The following is a 20,629-nucleotide window of genomic DNA, read 5'->3' as shown; positions in this document are numbered from 1 at the left end:
AATAAACATCTTTTTAAAAACCTATACCTTTACATTCTAATATTAGAGTATTTAAAAATTAAAGTCCACTGAAGTCATAAATGGAAAGTAAAAAGTAATCGCTGGTTGGGGGACTAAATCGAGGGACTGATGTAGTAAGGAGTATTGAACCATTTCATCAGGAATGAAGAAAGTATGCAGGGTGCCAAGAGGCAAAGGTGAAATAAGGAAACAAAATCACAATGTTTTCGACTTCAAATCTAAGTATCCCAGTAGTCAAGACTTCTTATCAACCAAGTATGATGCCAAGAAGGATCTTATGATACAAAGTGTAGTAACAGTAATAAAACTGTTAATAACAATGACAATTAAAAACAAGCATGTACTACGTGCCGGGTACTGTGCTAAGGGCTTTTAAAATTCAAAAAAACCTACAATACATGTAAAATTGCCATTTTATAGACGAGAAAACTAAGGTAGCGAGAGGCTGAGTAACTTGCCCAAGGTTACTAATTAGTAAGAAGTAAGACAGGGATCCAAACTCAAATGTGTATGATTCCAATGACTGTACTCTGAACCACTACATTTTATTCAGGAAGATTTCAGGTTACAGAACCCCTATGAGGTTTCTATAAAACTTCAGAGAGTAAAGTAGCTTTCCCTACAGAAAATGCTTTCCTTCATCATCTCTGCAGGTAACCTTTTGCGTATGCTCCTGTTACATCTTTAATATGACACTTATCAAAGTGCTTGAAGGCAAACTATGCCTTATCTCTTTATCCCCAAACCTAGCATGGTGCTTGGCAAAAGTAGATGCTTGATAAATGTTTATATAACAGATGAATGAATGCATGGATGGATGCATGAATGAAGAGCAATACTCTCAGTAGACTAAATTTAAGAAAGTTAATGAGATGTAGTAAAAAGGACACTAAAAAACAGAATTTTATGCAAAGTTCAATATGAGCCCAGAGGTGGAAGCAATTCTACCTGAGTGGGTGAGGATGTCAGGGAAGTTCACACAGGTCTGAAAGGAATGAGGAGGCATGTGTCAGGTGAAGAGAGCCTTAGTATAAGCTCCGGTAACAAGAATTACAGAATATAGAAAATACAGTAAAAGGCTTAAAGATAACCATGACATAAAACTAATATAATTTTACCTACCTACTGAAGATGTAACAATATTTTAATGTCACAGAAAGGAAACAAACTGATGAATTATTGTAGGTATGTGTACACATCTGGAATGTGTGACACATTTTCTTATACATTCTTATAAATAGCTCTTGTATCTACAGTTACCCTACAAAAAAGTTTAAAAGTTGTTAACTTCTATTACCATATAAAAGGGGCTTGATGAAGGCTATTCCAGTTTTCCTTTCCCCTCCACTCGAAAAGCCTCCAGGGGGCTGACCTGAAAGCTGAACTTCTACATTTATAAACGTTTCTTCTATACTAATATGTGCACTATTTTTAAAAAACTGATCTTGATTAAGTGCGTGATGTTATCTCAACAATTCTACCAGAACTTAAGGTTATCTCTGATAACCTTTACTTGAAAGAAAAAAGTGGCTATAACATTTATGGTCAAAACATCGAGCGGCCTATTTTATTTCACATCGTTGCTATACAAAGGAACTTCCCAAAGGACAACATAAAAAAAAACTTCTATACGTTCCAGGGTACCATAAACAACTTGAAAAACCCTAATTTCATCTTAATGTTCTACTATCCCGTTTTGTTTTAACTTAGAAACTTGTCTTATTTAAAAGTAAGAGCTCTATTTTATTTTTTCCTTCTTTCCAGCATCTAGTTGCACCATGAACATAAAAGATACTTAATATGCACTTGTTGATTTGACTCTTAACTCCATAATTTCATCATTATAGTCATGTGCACAATAAAATCAGAAATACTGATGCTGATGTTCAGAATACATTTAAGGAGATATGAAAACTTTCAACTTGATCCAAAATATAAACTTCAAAGCAACAAAAGCCCCTTATTTAAATAGGATATGTAAGCAAATTGATTAGAAATATAATATGCATAAAATAATTAGATAGCATTATTAGAGACTTTTTTGACACAAGAAGCAATCTAGGTTGGAATGGAACATAAGCAATCTTGTAAGGGTCAAGTTTCAGTGGAATTATTGCAAATTTTAACCTTTAAATCTTTAACAATTATTAGATTAACTAATAGAATTTTTAGAACATAATTTAGAAAAGTAGTGACAATTCATTTCAGACATCTAAGGGACAAACTGTCATCCTGCACTTTGGTACTGGATCTATCTGGGTTCAAATGCTACCCAGGGCAAAATATTTAACGTCTCTCTGACGTGGTTTTTTCAACCTGCAAGACGGGGATAAGGATGCCTACTGTACTTCATTCTAACCATGCGCTTACGTGAGACAGCACAGGGCGCCTCTACGTAATATACATTCAAAAATGGTTGCTACTCTTTACATTTTATTTATTACACTTCATCTTTTTTGAGGTTTAACTTACGGTCACCAATATTAAGTGGGTTTTTGTTGTTATTAAACGAATACCAATTAAGACTAGCAATCTGCACATTAATCCATTCAAATCCAATCTTTTCATAAGGGTGGATCCATATCAAATGAGTAAGTTTTTGTTACATTTACAATGGGGTCAGAGGTTGGCCCTTTGATGTTATCTAAAAAAGGTGTAGTTGACTCATTTTCTAATTTTCAAAATTACTTTCCTTGGGAATAAATTTTTTAAAAGGCCAGATTATTTAGGCAAGAAAAACTGATTAAAACCTGGAAATCCATACCTTACAAATATCAAAGAATGGATACATTTATAATATTTTCTTTGAGCCCTTAGCCACAGAAGAAACTTGTAGATTTTGCATTGAAAAGTAACATTACTCTCCAGGAGTAGAAAAAATATATTTGAATAATAAAGACCCACCTGGGAAGCGTTGTTCCTTTGACATTATTGTCTCTAAAATTCTTCTCATATTGGGGTAGTTCAACAAATTCTATCAACCACTGAAGCGTGTCCTCAAGGGTCCAATTATGAACTGCAAAAGATAAAAAGAGAAGGAATATTGTAAACACATCTGCTTTCAGAATTTATACTAAATTATATATGTATATTTATATACGTACACACATATATAACAATACTGTAACTTCAGAGGAAATAAAGATGTTAGACTGAGTTTTCAATTCAATTCAATCAATAATAAGTACTCTAATAACACTTAGCATTCTAAGAAAAGCTAAAAACAATGGAGACATACCTCCTACCCTTAAGGGCTTACAATCTAAAGCAGAGAAGACACATAAAGGAAACAAGAACAAAATATTAGCATGGTTAATTCTAAAGTAAGTATCTATGCAAAGTTTGAAAAGGATGAAATATTTGAACAACTATTTCCCTGCTTGTAAACTTACTAGATATATATTCATTCCTTCATTCTTTCATTTAGCCATCCATCCATATAATACTGTAAACCTTCTGAGTATCAGGTTCCATTCTAAGCACTGCGAGTACGGCAGTAAAGAAGATGGATAAGCCCTTGCCCTCATAAAACAAATTCTTTTGGGACTGGGGAGGAGCAATTAATAAAAGAAGGAAGAAAAGAGGAGGAAATTTCTGATAGTGATCAGCTATTAAGAAAAAAAGGAAAGATGTCAGGGTAAGCCTCTCTGAGGAGTTGTTATCTGAATTGAGACCTAAAAATTGCAAGGAGTCAACATTGTGATGATCTAGGAGAAAAAATAATCCAAATACAGGGGAAAGCTCATGTAAAAACCTTAAGATAAGGAATGAACTAGCTGTGTTTGAGGGACAGAAAGTAGTCAGGGGGGCCAAGTCAAAAAAGACTTTTAAAAATTCTGGATATTCTTTTAATTTCATAAGAAGAAGGGGTAAATAATCTCTGTCTTTAAAATATCACTCTCCAATGTGAAGAATAAATTGTGGGAGACAAGACTGAAAACAGAGAGAAATAAGGAGACCCTTCCTTCTGTAACTGTCCAAGCAAAAGGGGTTATTCCCTTGGACTAAGGTGCTAGTAGAGGATATGGTGACAAACGGTCAGATTCAGGACATGTTCTGGGGAAAATGCTTTTAGATGTTCTGATAAAATGGATGGGGTCTGGTAGCTAGAAGAAAGCCCCCCTAAGAAGTACAGAGAGTGCTGCCACTAACTGAGACAGGAAAGAATGAGGAGGAACAAACTGCGGAAGCAAGTAGGGGCAGGTGAGAGAGATCGAAAGTTCTATTTTTAGACATGTTATGCCTGAAGTACGTATTAGATATTTAAGTGCAGATATACGTAGCAGTCAGACAGACAAATCTCAAGCTTGGGGAAGAGTGAGGTAAGGAACAGAGATATAAATTAGGAGTCATGAGCATACAGATGGTCTTTAGACTGAATGAGATCACCCAGAAGAGCTGAAGATAGCTATTAACGGATTCTAGGAGACTGGCTCTAAATCATGAAGAAAAGAATAGCTAACATCCTTCTCCTAGATACTTATTTTGAATCAAGTCCTTTATATGCATTTTTCCCTTTAAGCCTTAAAAAAAAAACCAAAACAAACAAACAAAAAAACCAAAAAACAAGCAAACAAAAAAACCTTATGAGGCACTGAACATGATTATCTCCATTCTGCAGATGAGAAACTGAGAAGTTAATGGGACCAAGATAGGCAGTAGCTGGACTGGATCTGAACCCAGGGTAACTGACCTCAGGACCTGATTCTACACTACTCTGAGAGCAATGACATTAAGTAATAGTAGCGATATAATCAAGCAGTTAAACACTGGCAGCAACTCAGACATTTTTATTGATACTTGAAGAGTATGAAGAACGATAAGCTTATCCAAAGAAAGGATGCAAGTGTGCTTGAAAAAAGAAGAGCTCTATATTCATATGCATTTAACCTGAGGATGTGGAAAAACAAAATGCTTATAGATCACAGAAAAGGCCAAAGGAGAGTGAAGAAAACAAATGAGAAATAAAAGCAGATATGGGAATACATCTGTGATAAATCTGAGATAAGATCTTTCTGACTACGATTCACTTTTGCAAGCAAAGCTGGATGTTAGCAATTTGCCTTTTCATTGTGTTCTTTAGAACACTTAAATAAACCATAAACAGAAATTAACAAAAATTGACTTTTAAGTTCCACACGATATTTGGTAATTTTATACTGAGACAAAGCTTTGACTATTTTTTTAATGATCTCTCCTTCATGTGTTCCTCCATGCCGTAAGCTTGGGCATGTGCCTGAGGCTGCTGTATCCGTTTAGCCAAATAACTTAGAATAAATATCAGCCAAAGGTTCAGGCCCTGGGTGCTTTCCACTGAATTTAATACATGAAAAGCAGCCTTTTTACTCTTAAGTTTCTTCCTATTCAAGAGGAACTGCATTGAGAATTGCCTTGTCTTGACTGCCAAGAAACCCACAGTGCAGCTGCACCTCACACACCCACACAAAAACCTCAGCCAAGAAAACAGGGTAAGATTCTCTCTGTCATTTCTATGGCTGTTCAGCTGATCAAAAGCAAAAGTCCCTGATCTAAACACTCCAGTACATCAAAACAGTCCCTCAATTCCCAATAAACCAAGATAGAAAAGAAGAAAAATCCAATGAAAAAGAATACATGTTTAAAGTACCCAAATCCTAGTATTACTCCATCTAATAAACAGAATATTATAGTGGTTCCAAAGTAATTTTCTTTACAATGAATCTGTAAAACTACAAAATTCTAACAGAGCACACAGTTTACTTTGGTGGGGGGGAGGCAGGATTCATTTCTTCTTCTTGTGCTGTCTGGTTTCTTCAGTGATGCCTAGTAAATATCTTCACTTCTCATCAGCAGAACCTGTATTTTATATTAGCTGTCTCTGCTTCAAATACAATAACTGTCTTTCAGTTCTTAGGACAGATAATACTATGTCCTTTCTCAGGGCCTTTGCACATGCTTGTTTCCTCTTTCCTTTTCTCCATTCCTCTGACTCATCTTTGCATATTTACTTTATTGAGCCTTCATACTGCAGTTAAAACTTTAATTCCTCTGGGGAGCTTTCTCAAACACTGCTATCCGATCACATATCACTCTGTACTTTTAGGCATAACACTTAACTGATTACAATTACTTATTTGTATGATTATTATTTCAACATCTGTTTATACCACTAAAGCATAAGTTCCTAGCACTTGGTACACAAAACTCACTCAACAAATTGTCTGTTGGATCTGCCTGAATAAATGAAGCAGAGTATTGACAAGTATTATGAAAATCTATTTTCACATTTTAGAAAGGAGACTCAAAGAGAAATAGGAATTTGCATAAAAAAATTTTGATGGCAAAGGAATTATTAATTTAAGAATTATCCAATGACATAAATCACAGCAAGATCCTTTTTGACCCATCTCCTAGAATAATGGAAATAAAATAAAAAATAAACAAATGGGACCTAATGAAACTTAAAAGCTTTTGCACAGAGAAAGAAACCATAAACAAGACAAGAACACCACCCACAGAATGGGAGAAAACACTTGCCAACGAAGTAACAGACAAAGGATTAATCTCCAAAATATAGAAGCAGCTCATGCAGCTTAATATCAAAAAAGCAAATAACCCAATCCACACATGGGTGGAAGACTTAAACAGACATTTCTCCAAAGAAGACATGCAGATGGCTAACACATGAAAAGATGCTCAAAATCACTAATCATTAGAGAAATGCAACTCAGAGCCACAATGAGGTATCACCTCATACCAGTCAGAATGGCCATCATCAAAAAATCTAGAAACAATTAATGCTGGAGAGGGTGCAGAGAAAAGGGAACCCTGCTGCACTGTTGGTGGGAATGTAAGTTGGTACAGCCACTATGGAAACAGTTTGGAGGTTCCTTAAAATAACTAAAAATGGAACTACCATATGACCCAGAAATCCCACTACTGGGCATACACCCAGAGAAAACCATAATCCAAAAGAAACATGTACCACAATGTTCACTGCAGCACTATTTACAATAGCCAGGACATGGAAGCAACCTAAATGCCCATCAACAAATGAATGGATAAAGAAGATGTGGCACATATATACAATGGAATATTACTCGGCCATAAAAGGGAATGAAATTGAGTTATCTGTATTGAGGTGGATAGACCTAGAGTCTGTTATACAGAGCGAAGTAAGCCAGAAAGAGAAAAACAAATACCGTATGCTAACTCATATATAAAGAATCTTAAAAAATGGTACTGATGAACCCAGTGACACAGCAAGAATAAAGATGCAGATGTAGAGAACGGACTTGAGGACATGGGGTGGAGCGAAGGGGAAGGCAGGATGAAGTGAGAGAGTAGCCTAGACATATATACACTACCAAATGTAAAACAGATAGCTAGTGGGAAGCTGCTGCATAACACAGGGAGATCAACTCGATGATGGGTGATGACTTAGAGGGCTGGGATAGGGAGGGTGGGAGGGAGGGGATATGGGGATATATATATATTTTTCAAAAACTGGCACAATAGTGTAAAGCAATTATATTCCAATAAAGAGCTTAAAAAAAAGAACTATCCATAAATCAATTATAATTTTTAAAAGTACATTAAAAAAAAAAAGAATTATCCAGTTCCTTATTATTCACCTCTCACAGATCTGATTCTAGTCCCAGATGTGCCACTAACTCACTGTGATATCACAGCCAGATTATTTAACCGTCACTCAGTTTCTCAACACACGAAATAATGAAACTGAGCTAGACCATCTTTAAAATTCATTCATTTTCTGTTTTTATGATTTCATTATAATGAACAAGAGATGATGTTTAAAAGTGCTAAACTGTAAACCTAGAACAGTAGATTATAGAATACTGAGAGGGAAAAAGAAACTCTAAGAACCTTTAGGACAGCAACAAAACTGTTCCTAACATTTACTACATGTTTATTAAACACTAGGAAATTTGCAAAACTTACTTCAACCAACCACTGCAATCACCCTTTGAAGGAGGTACTCTCATCATCACACTGAACGTATAAGTTTATGAAGGTGAAGTTCTTAATTAGATAAAGCAGATTACTAAATGGTTAAACCAGGTCTCAGACCAAGTCTGTTTCTAGAATTGTCTACCACTGTACAATAACATTACCCCTTTAGAGTTAGGTAAGTGGTCCTCATAATCAAATCAGGCACTACAAGGAGACGGTTTATGCTCCATACTTGAAACCACATGTGCAGCTTTCTACATCTGCCGAACTCCCCCATGCCACTCCTTCAACCTGGAATGGCTTTCCCTTCTCCTTCCTTCTTTGCAGGCTTGCTCTTCCGTAGCCTTTGCATCAGGAACTCACTCCCCCACAACGTTTTCCCTGTCTACCCATTTCCAGATTATAGTTGCTCTTCCTTAAGCCCCTGATCACATGTACCTATACCTGTCGTAGGATTTATCACACAGTCTAATGTTATTGTCCATGACTGCGTTACCCTCTGGAAGATGAGTTCCTAGAGGACAGGAACTTGTTCTTTTACCTAACACAGTGATTATTAACACCATAATGCCACATTCCTTTGATTATAGGATTTTATATTTTTACTATACACTTTCACATACATGCTTATTTAACACCTCCAAACCACATCTGAGAGACAGCTGTTATCTTTACAGTCTATACAGAGAACCTTGGCCAAGAGAGACCATGTAATTACAATGTAGTTACACAGCTAGAATCTGAACTCTAACCTTCTGTCTCAAAGTTCACTGCCAATACAGGTGGCTCCAGATTTAAAAGAAGAGCTCACCGTTTAACCTTAAAATTTAAAACATTTTCTCATAGAAAAAAAGCTCCAGACATATAGTACTAATAGTGATTCAGGAGTTAAACATTACATATGAGTAATCTGGCATGCGCTATTGCGTTAATGGATTCAGGATTCCACCAAAAGACATCAAGTAAGCATCATGGCCTACTGAAGGCCTGGAGGTAGTAACACAATAGCCCCATGGAGCTATGCCAGTTCTTCATCATGGGACTGACTCCTAGGACTTGTAAAGGGGGCTCTAACAGCCTGAAGGGTAAGATTTCAAGGAGTCAGGGGATTCAGAACTAGAGCAGGGCTCTGGAGCGAAGGAAGTCGTGTGGGACAGGGGAGAGTGGGGATAGGATGGCGACCAGTATCAAATCTCTAGGAGATGAGGGGGTGTGGGGACACCATTTACGGATTTTTTATAGGGACAGAGGCAAGAAAAGGATTCTCCTTTCCATTATCTCCCCTTGCTGCTATCTAAAGGGCAAGTTCTGTAACAGGGGATGAGATTCCTGATCCTACACCAAAACAGTTTCCCTCTCTTCACCTTCCTACTTGCTACTGTCAATCCCATTTCCATATAATTATTTTGGACCAGCACTTTAAAAAGATGAAAAAAAGCCTAAGGGAAGAAGGCTTTTAGACAGCAGCAGGAGCTGTAGTAATGGGGGCAATGAAGAGACAGGAAGGGCTAGAAACAGCCGGCAACAGAGAGGGAAAAGAATCAAGCATCCCTGCAGCCAAGCCAGCGAAAGCAGCCTTCTAAAAAAAGACTCATGAGCCACGCATAGGTACATGCTCAGTTGTACAAACTAGGTGATAAGTAGACGAAACACTCCAATTCAAAGTGATCTCTCCCTCCCCTGAATTCCTATAATACTTACTATTTCTACCAAATGGCATATCATATGTGCTGCCTTATTTTGTAACAATTTGCTTAATTGCATCTTATGTTCCTACCATATTGTATGTAAGCTTCCAGCAGCCCAGCATAAAGTTGCCATTTAAGTATTAGCTGAATATATAACTGACTTTTTTCTTCCTTAAAGATAAGAACCTGTTTTGTTTTGTTTTTAATTGTGTCCACTTGCTATCCCATAGTTGTATAAAAGACAAACAATGCTGTTTTTATGATATCACATTTCAAAGCAACACTGGAGAATCCCTGACTCCAAAAGAGGATCACAGAGATTTATAATGGAGGTTGAGGGACCAGTTTATAGCCATGTGTTTGACAGTAAGATGGGTTGAGAATCTGTGCTTCCAGTCCATCCTTGCCTTAAACAAATGTGATAGACAAGAACAATGTAAAACAGAAACTTCAGAAGATTAAAATATATGTATTTACTTGCTCATTTCATCTATAACAGGCAATCTTATAAAATCAATGCATCCAGTGCACTTAGCTATATACTTGTATTAAGTTATAGGTCTAAAATTACAAAACAGCTTAGTAAAGTACCACCATGTAAGTTTTCATCTGTTATATTTAATATAAGTACACGTTGTCCTAAAAAGTCTTCAAAGATGATTTGTGAAATCACCTAAATACTGTGGGGGGAAAACCAATTTCTAATTATAAAGCAGTACTGTGCATGTAGAAACATGTTAATAAAGCAGTACCTAACATTTCATGAGCACTTGGCAGGTTCCAGCAACTGTGCTAAATGCTTTACATGAAGTATCTCATGAAATCCTTTCAACAACCTCTGAAGTAGGTTTTAGGAGTAATATTATAATCTCGGTTTACAGATCAGGAAGCTGAGGCTCAGAGAGTATGAGTAACTTGCCTAAATTCACACACCGAGTAAGCAGTGGATATAGGATTCAGAACTGTGCCTGTCAACTTCAAAGCCCCAACTCTTAACCATTATGCTCTTCCTCCTGCCCTCCTCTGCACACCAAGAAAATTTCAAAATACAGCCAAATTCACAATCAGCTGTGTCACACCTTGGATTAATAGACACAACATTTACATTTACTCTGCATTTCATTTCTTAATATCTCCTGCTACTTTTTAAAGACTATCTTCTAAATTTATGATAAAAAACATCTGTAATGTTCTTAATGTTAAGAAAGCAACTGGCATTATTATCAGTTTATTTTGGGAAACTAATATATTTTAGAGAAATCAACTTCTAATGTGTTAATACAGTACTGTACAGCTACATACTGTACAGTTACTACACACTTACTACTTTCTATTAAAGTATGAAAACTTCTTTATAAGTTCCAAAAGGTGTGGTAAGGGGGTCAGTAAGGAGAAAGAATATACATTGTTAACAAAAGTAACTATACGTAAAGTTGGCCACATGAAATGGTTAGTAAAAGAAATTCTATATTTTGAAGCTACTCTGATATACAAGCTAAAAATTATTTGTCATTTGAAAAATATTTGAATTATTGGCATGTTTATGTGAAGTACTAATTTCTCAAATATAGATGCATACCAGTATTCACAACTTCTTCAAATTCAATTTCAACTAAGAATTTCAAGTTACAAAAGCCTCAGAAGTTTTTACAGTGACAATTTATCATGGGAAAACACAACTAACCAAAGGTTCAACACAGCAGGTCTTTGATGAAAAGCAACTTTAACTAAATATAATATAAACATTAAAAAAACAACTTTTTAAAATACAAAAAATGAAAATGTCTAAAGCCTTCCCACTTAACTCAGGCGATTTATAGACTTTGTGGTGTCAGTTCTGACTGAGACTTTAGATGATCAGCTGCTCAGCACAGTCAAGACAGGCTTATCTTTAGAACAGAGCCAGCCTCATCTGCATGGTGGTGGGCAGGGCATGTCTCTGTAACAGGACTAAATTCCTGCACCATGCTATATTTGGACACCTAAAAGCCACACCCGAACTTGGAAGTCCAGATATTAGTAGCTGTATCAAAGAGAAATAAATACACACTTTCTCTTATGAGCTTCTTACCTTTTATCATGCAAGAATTACATGTAGGGGCTTCCTAGGTGGCGCAGTGGTTGAGAATCCACCTGCCAATGCAGGGGACACGGGTTCCATCCCTGCTCCAGGAAGATCCCACATGCCACGGAGCAACTAAGCCCGTGAGCCACAACTACTGAGCCCATGTGCTGCAACTACTGAAGCCCACAGGCCTAGAGCCCGAGCTCCGCAACAAGAGAAGCCACGGCAATGAGGAGCCTGCGCACCACAATGAAGAGTAGCCCCCACTCACCGCAACTAAAAAGAAAGCCCGGGCACAGCAAAAAAAAGACCCAACACAGCCAATAAAATAATAAATAAATTTATTTTTAAAAAATTACATGTAATTTTTAGTCACTCTAAATAAATATTGGTAAATGTCTAAACGTTCAGAACTCAAAAATTACCAGGGTGTTCTCTTTCCAACAGTGGTACAATGGACACTAAGGGGAGATTTTAATACTTTTCCTGTTGTAAACTGCAATCTTATAATTTAAACAGAGTATACCATCAACACCTAGTTTCGTGAGGATGATGAGAGAACAAAGACATATCTAAAAATAGAAACCTGAGAAACACTGAGTCTCAAAATTGCATGACTATTCTGAAGATTACCTAACAAAATGTATGTGGAATGGTAAAACTGTTCCACAAATGTAAATTATTATAATATAATATTATTACATATAATAAATAAGTAAATTCAAGAAATTTGCTTTCTTTCTAAATAAGTCCACAAAATCAGTGGACCCAATAGCTATAAGGGAACTAACTGTTTAATCAAGTTTTCTTAAACATCTCATTATGGTATCATCAAAGATGTCACCTTAGGGATTGAGTGGCTGAATCTCTGGTTATGCATCTTCCATTTTACATTCAGCCCTCAACCTTCTTTTTTTTTAAAAAAACACTGAACTGAGACTACAAAGAGTATTTCACATCAAATGAAAATAACTTCTTTAAACATACAGACACCAAGTGGAGGGGGGAGAGTGAATTGGGAGATTGGTATTGCCATATATACATTACTAATAAGAAAAAAAATATCAAATTGTGCACTTTAAATATATGCAGTTTACTGAATGCTAATTATATCTCAATAAAAGTTCTTAAAAAATAAGTTCTTTAAGGGCAGACAATATCTCTTATTCATTTCTATATTTCCAACATCATACAATGCCAAAAATAAAACAGGCACTAAACAAGTGTGGAATGGCAGATGTTTCTTAGGAACTCAATTAATATGTACTGGGTGGATGAATAAATAACAAAATGATTTACTATCCAAGGTTGCCAGGAAAATGTCACCTTTGCATTCACTTTAAAGAGTGGCATTTTTAGATAAAGCAACAAACTTTTTCAAAAGTATGGTTCATAAAAAAGAGACGATGCTACTTTTCAAGGAATATGTTGAACAACAATTCTAAATTATAGCTTTACAAATGTTTGCTTTAATTTTCTGCTATTGAAATGATTTTAAAAATGCTCAATTTTTTTCTCTTGGAATTTGGAAGTTTCTTCAAAAGATTATCTGTGCAGGTGACTTGGGAGTCTTTCATTCAACAAATATTTACTGGGTGCACAGTAATTACTACTGGGCACTAGCAAAAATATACATAAAACATCAAAGTCAAGAAATTATTACCAAGACTAGCATAAAGCTCAATGTAAGAAAATGTACTGACTTTAAGAGGGAGTTCAACAAAAAATGAACACAAAGCCCAGTTAATAAATACCTTATTTCTAAAGGATATTAAATCAAAGGCCAGCTAAAAATTGAGCTTTCATAGCTTCTTGTCACACATTCCCAGGTAAGAAGAGGCATTACATGTAAAACGTGTTAATCCTTATTTCTTCTAGAATAGAAAAACTTACCAATTTCAACGGTAAAAGCATTTCCAAGATAACATTACTCAGGAAATTTGTTTGGTAGGACTTTTTCTAGTACATGTAGCATTTAAAGCTCTAACAGTTCACAAATGCTATTAGCTGCATTTACTTGGTATATAGCATTTTCCAATTTAGGCTTCACCTACTATATAAGGTAGTGGTTTAACTCACTAGTAATGCCAAAACAACTTAGGAAAAGTTCACTTGTTTTCTGAGAACTACTGACACAATGATTAAGACATTAAAATATTAAATAGCCTCCCCATTCACAGGGGACCTTTGTCAATAGCTAGAGTTATGTGATGAAGGAAAAATGTGAATAATACGTTTCAGTAATAAAAAATAAATTCATAAAGACATACTCCTTAACACAATGTCACGATATAGTGCTCACTTGACTTCTCCCCAAAGTCTTTTCTCAATTCTCAAATTGCTCAACAGTAGTCAGGTTCCATATAATGATAGGAAGGTAGGCTAGTGGTGGGCAGAGTCTGCATAATGAAGACAATGGGTACACTAGGTCCCTACAATGCAAGCTCCTGAGTGAGGCAGCAGCCCAATGGACAGGGGGACTGAGCAAACTAGAAAAGATACTGAAGATAACAGACCTAGGTTTTTTATAGTCAGTGAAATGAGATAGAAATAGGGAAAGAAGTTAACTAGAATTAACCAGCTAGAATTAACCCAGTAATGTTAGACTGGTATCAGTGTGAACTGGTATCAGATATCAGTGAGAACTTGTCACTTTTTTTTAATATAGAGAGAGAAGTAAATACAGGGGTGTGTGTTTCTTAACTCTGTCCACTGAGAGGGCCTGGGAATAATACCTCAATAGCAATGAGACACCTAGGGTGCAAATCTTGGTTTCTAAATACCACCTCAACTAAAAGTAACCAGAAGTCCTTGAAGAAATGGTTGTTTCTAAGGGTAGGGCTGAGAAATAACAAAATAAGCCTGGAACATCTTTTTGTGCCAGAATATAAGGAAAACTCTAAAAATGAGAGACACACATACAAAAGAATAGAAAAGCCAGCTTGAAAGCCTTCCCACTAGCCGTAGTTGGGACAATTTAAGCATCAAAATAGTGAGAGCGACAAACTCACTGAATAAAACAGAAATCCAGGAGTCCATGCTGATATAAATGAATAAATGCAGAAGACCAATCTTTAGAACAGTCATAAGATTTTGAGATTCACTATTTCTCCAATTTCTATTTTCAAGATATGTCTGTTAACTCCCACCATTTTCACAGGACAAGATGTTGATAGTACACTGTTTAAATTTCTTCTCTACTATAAAAGTAGACCTGGAGTTGAAATAACCTGTTTCTCTTTTTTTTTTTCTCTTCTAATTATCTGTTCAATAATTCCCAGTTGTATTTCTTTGTTCTCTTGCAATTGACTTACTTCCCAGATCTGGAAGTGCTTTCCAGCTTTAACTTTTTTTTTTTTTTTTCCAGACCCCAGCTGTGTCAGTGGAGAAGAAAGTAATTCTGCTTACTTTGGTGAAACAGTGTTGGAGACAAACCAACAAGTTATTACCAAATAATTAAATCTGGAGTTCTTCGTAAGTTATAAATCGCCCTCTTATTTCTGCAAACATAATACTTTATTATCTAGTGAGTAATGATTATTTATTTTAATGGAAGTGTTGACAAACCAAAATCCACAGAAGTCACCTGTAAGTCCTGCCTAACCAATTTACTTGCAAAATAAACAAAATCTTATATTCCAGAAGACAAATACCATATCTACTCATAATTTATACATGCCTTCAGTCTATACAAATGATACTAATAAAAATATTACACCAATTTGGTATTTCAGAGGATTCTGCTCCTTGCTTCCTATTAATAAAAAAAAAAAATGAAAGACAATCACGACATCAAATTAATTTCTGAAAAAACACTATCCAAATTTTTCATTAAAAAATACAGAAAATGCTCTCAACTCTGGCCTGGAGAGGAGAGCCACTGTAAACTTCCTAGTGATGGCGCTGCTCTGACCAGCCTATCCTGGTGGCGTGGATATCAGGATTCTATTTTGTGAACAGAGAGAACTCTATAATGCTCTGTTCTTGAAAGACATATCGCCTTCCACAAAAGCTTAAGTACGTGAGGGCAGGGATGACACCTGTTTTCTTCTCTGCTCTAGTTCAAAGACCTGACAAAGTCCTACACAGGACTGGGTTCTAGAGATGCCAAATACCCATCAAAGAGAGTGGTCCAGTACACAGCACAGAGAGCCTGTTTGAAACTATGGAAGGCAAAGATCTTGATCAAGACGACCAAGAGAATCTCTTCCTCTTGATTGATTCCCAATACATATCTTAACGCTGACATCGTTCTTAAGGGAAAACTTTCTCACACTTTTAGTTGCTGTATGTAATTTGCAAAAGCTTATTAATCGATTTCAATAAAATATATTCAGAGCTTTCTCTAAAAAAAAAAATACAGAAAATGAAGATAGCACTGTAAACTAAATAAAAATTCCATTTCTTATAGTAGCCTAAGTCTCATAAAAGTATTGCTTTTTCCTAGACTTGGTAACAGCAAGGTTATCACCTATAACTACTTACAGTTTAATAACTTTATAATTTCATAAAAGCATATCTTCCTAGACAATTCTCTGGATGCCTTTATAAACTTTATATTCATTGACTCTCTAATGTTATATTTGTTCTTTTCCCTACTAAGACCTCACTTGGCAAAAATTCATGAGTAACTCAAAAGACAAGAACTTTAGGACATTGTGAAGACAGCACTGCAAAAACCTTCCACATTCTTATGCTCTTTACAGTAAAGATCAATAATTGTGAACAGTAGTTGGCACTTTTATATATTACTTAAGTGTGATGACTATTATCTGCCTTTTGGGGGTGTTTAGGTCTTGTGCAAAGTATCATATATTCCCTAAACTTAACATGTATTTTGCCACATCAAACTCACTTCTTTGATCCTCCAATGATGCTTTTTAAAAACACCTATGATTCCTCTTGCAAAGTATAGACATGACTGGTGATCCTAGGTGAACACAGTCTGGGTTTCACCTTGTCAAAGTAAAAGGAGCTGTAGAGTAGTGAAAATCTGTAATAGCCAGGAAGATTTTGGAAAGGGTAGAAGTGGAGAAAATTTACTGATATAGTGTCCAGTGGTGAGAGTTATATTAGCTCATTTAATTAAAATACCAAAATGGGAGTTAATAAAGCATCTATATTTGGGGAATAATACACTCATCATAAAATTCAGAGTGGAAAGAAAAGAGGTCTATGAGAAAATTCATTTTCAGTCCAAAACTTTTGGACTGAAGATGTCAAGAACATATCAGATTTTCTGAAGGAGTAGCTATATTTTATATCTTGTGACCCATGCTGCCAGATCCCACCCACCTATTTCCAGATCCAGAATAACCTTTCAAGTTGTTCTTCTACCTACTTTTGTCAAAATCTAGTTTCTCTGGCTTATCAATTTGTATTAGCTGTTTGTCAACAAAGTACCCCTTTTCTCTCTGCCATCTTCTGAGGTAAGACTCATGATCACCAGGGAGAGAAGGTTAAAGAAGGAAGTAATCAGAGGACATCATCCTGGAGGTCACTCTGGTAGGTCTAGGGTATGGCCACATGACCTAAGCAAGTTACTTCCTGAAATTTTTCTAACTAGAGCAGACAGGAAAGGCTCCTTTCTCTTTGGTCAAGGTCATGGGAAATGATATCAAAACCAGACAAAGATACTACAAAAAAAAAATTACAGACCAATATCACTGATGAATTTAGATGCAAAAATCCTCAACAAAATACTGGCAAACAGAATCCAACAACACATTAAAAAGATCATACATCATGATCAAGTGTGATTTGTCCCAGGGATGCCAGGATTCTTCAATATACACAAATCAATCAATGTGATACACCATATTAACAAATTGAAGAAGAAAAACCACACGATCATCTCAATAGTTGCAGAAAAAGCTTTTGATAAAATTCAACACCCATTTATGATAAAAACTCTCCAGAAAGTGGGCACAGAGGGAACCTACCTCAACATAATAAAGACCACATATGACAAACCCACAGCAAACATCACTCTCAATGGTGAAAAACGGAAAGCATTCCCTCTAAGATCAGGAACGAGACAAGGATGTTCATTCTCTCCACTACTATTTCAACATAGTTTTGGAAGTCCCTGCCACAGCAATCAGAGAAGAAAAAGAAATAAAAGGAATCCAAATTGGAAAAGAATAATTAAAACTGTCACTGTTTGCAGATGACGATACTATAAATAGAAAATCCTAAAGATGCCACGAAAAAACTACTCGAGCTAATCAATGAATTTGGTAAAGCCGTAGGATACAAAATTAACACACAGAAATCTCCTGCATTCCTATACACTAACAACGAAAGATCAGAAAGAGAAATTAATGAAACAATCCCATTCACCACGGCAACAAAAAGAATAAAATACCTAGGAATAAACCTAACTAAGGAGGTAAAAGACCTATACTCAGAAAAATGATGAAAGAAATCAAAGACAACACAAACAGTTGGAGAGATACACCATGTTCTTGGATTAGAAGAATCAACACTGTGAAAATGTCTATACTACCCAAAGCAATCTACATATTCAATGCAATTCCTATCAAATTACCAACAGCATTTTTTACAGACCTAGAACAAAAAATCCTAAAATTTGTATGGAGACACAAAAGACCCCGAACAGTCAAAGCAATCTTGAGGAAAACACAATGGAGCTGGAGGAATCAGACTCCCTGACTTCAGACTATATTACAGAGCCACAGTGATCAAGACAAAATGGTACTGGCACAAAGACAGAAACATGGATCAATGGAACATGATGGAAAGCCCAGAGATAAACTATGACAAAGGAGGCAAGGATATACAACAGAGAAAAGACAGGCTCTTCAATAAGTGGTACTGGGAAAACTGGACAGCTACATGTAAAAGAATGAAATTAGAACACTTCCCGACACCATACACAAAAATAAACTCAAAAGGGATTAAAGACCTAAATATAAGGCCAGACACTATAAAACTCCTAGAGGAAAACATAGGAAGAACACTCTTTGACAGAAATCACAGCAAGATCTTTTTTGACCCACCTCCTAGAGTAACAGAAATAAAAACAAAACTAAACAAGGGGGATCTAATGAAACTTAAAAGCTTTTGCACAGCAAAGCAAACTATAAACAAGACAAAAAGACAACCCTCAGAAAGGGAGAAAATATTTGCAAACAAATCAACAAAGAATTAATCTCCAAAATATAAACAGTTCATGCAGCTCAATATTTAAAAAAAAAAAAAAATCCAATCAAAAAATGGATGGAAGACCTAAACAGGTATTTCTCCAAAGAAGACATATGGACGGCCAAGAGGCACATGAAAAGCTGCTCAACATCACTAATCATTAGAGAAATGCAAATCAAAACTACAATGAGATATCACCTCACACCAGTTAGAATGGGCATCATCAGAAAATCTACAAACAATAAATGCTGGAGAGGGTGTGGAGAAAAGGGAATGCTCTTGCACTGCTGGTGGGAATGTAAACTGATACAGCCACTATGGAAAACAGTACGGAGCTTCCTTAAAAAACTAAAAATGGAATTACCATATGACCCAGCAATCCCACTACTGCACATATACCCAGAGAAAACCATAATTCAAAAAGACTCATGCACCCCAATGTTCACTGCAGCACTATTTACAATAGCCCCATCATGGAAACAACCTAAATGTCCAAACAGATGAATAGATAAAGAAGATGTGGTGTGTATATATATATATATATATATATATATATATATATATATATACACAATGGAGTATTACCCAGCCATAAAAAGGAATGAAATTGGGACATTTGTAGAGACATGGATGGACCTAGAGACTGGCATACAGAGTGAAGTAAGTCAGAAAGAGAAAAACAAATATCGTATATTAACACATATATGCAGAATCTAGAAAAATGGTATAGATCAACCAGTTCACAAGGCAGAAATAGAGACACAGATATAGAGAACACACGTATGGACACCAAGGGGGGGAAGTGGGGGTGGAATGAATTGGGAGATTGGGATTGCCATATATACATTACTAATAAGAAAAAAATATCAAATTGTATATTTTAAATATATGCAGTTTATTGCACGTCAATTATATCTCAATAAAAGTCCTTTAAAAAAAAAAAAAAAAGACACTGGGAAAAGGTAAGTCTACAACTGCCCGCAGCCACAGAGTTTAGCCTCTAGGAAATGCAGTAGGAGAAAATAAAATCAAAATCCAGAAAGAAAGAAATACAGATAACCAGAGTAGATTAAGCCCCTGACTACACACCTACACTTTCTGTAAGTTAAATAAAGACAGTTTTTAATTACTATACATTGATTTTCTCCTACATCAATTATTTCTCAACTGGGTCATTCCATTAATATATAAACACACTTTTGTATATTTCCACCTTTTAAAAAATAAAAAAAACTGCCTTCACATCATCTCTGTCTTCAGGTATCATAGTCCCATTTCTCTTCTCCTTCTTTTGAAAGTCAATAATATTTATTGTCTTTACTTCCTCTTTTATCCACTGCAATCCGACTTTCACTTCCACCACTACAGTGCCACTGCTTTGTCAAGATCACCAACAACCTCAACCTCTACTTTGCCGACCCGATGCTGCGTCTCTGTTGTGGTCACACTCAAACTTCTGGAACATCTGACATTGACTATGCCCTCTTTCTTAAAATATTTCCTACATGTACTTCAGTACCCTAGATTCTCCTGGTTCCCCTCATACCTCACTGGTTACTTCTTCTTTTTCTTCTTTCCAGGATCCTTTTCTGCTTCTTGACCTCTCAGTACTAGGTCTTTCACTTCTTTGCATTGTGATTTCCAAGTTTTTCAACTTTTTTTTTCCCATATTGATCCCCCAACTGAGTCTGTTTCAACTTTTTTCCCCTAATTGCCTCCATCTCCAAGAAATTTT

The 20,629-nt window shown here is 35.9% G+C and overlaps 1 protein-coding gene across 6 annotated transcripts in view; it reads right to left on the bottom strand.

Moving 5' to 3' along the window:
* The window catches only part of STIM2 (stromal interaction molecule 2), a 183,314-nt gene that overhangs the window by 32,752 nt on the left and 129,933 nt on the right, over positions 1–20,629 (bottom strand). For all 6 annotated transcript variants that reach the window (XM_057727470.1, XM_057727471.1, XM_057727468.1 and 3 more), the window contains exon 4: positions 2,926–3,037. In XM_057727470.1, the coding sequence (XP_057583453.1) occupies positions 2,926–3,037 (112 nt within the window). The remainder of the gene's footprint in view (positions 1–2,925; positions 3,038–20,629) is intronic.

This window comes from Hippopotamus amphibius, chromosome 3 (assembly GCF_030028045.1).
Source record: "Hippopotamus amphibius kiboko isolate mHipAmp2 chromosome 3, mHipAmp2.hap2, whole genome shotgun sequence".
Lineage (NCBI taxonomy): Eukaryota > Metazoa > Chordata > Mammalia > Artiodactyla > Hippopotamidae > Hippopotamus > Hippopotamus amphibius.
The sequence above is the reverse complement of the archived record's forward strand: the minus strand, read 5'-3'. Positions and strand labels throughout refer to the sequence as shown.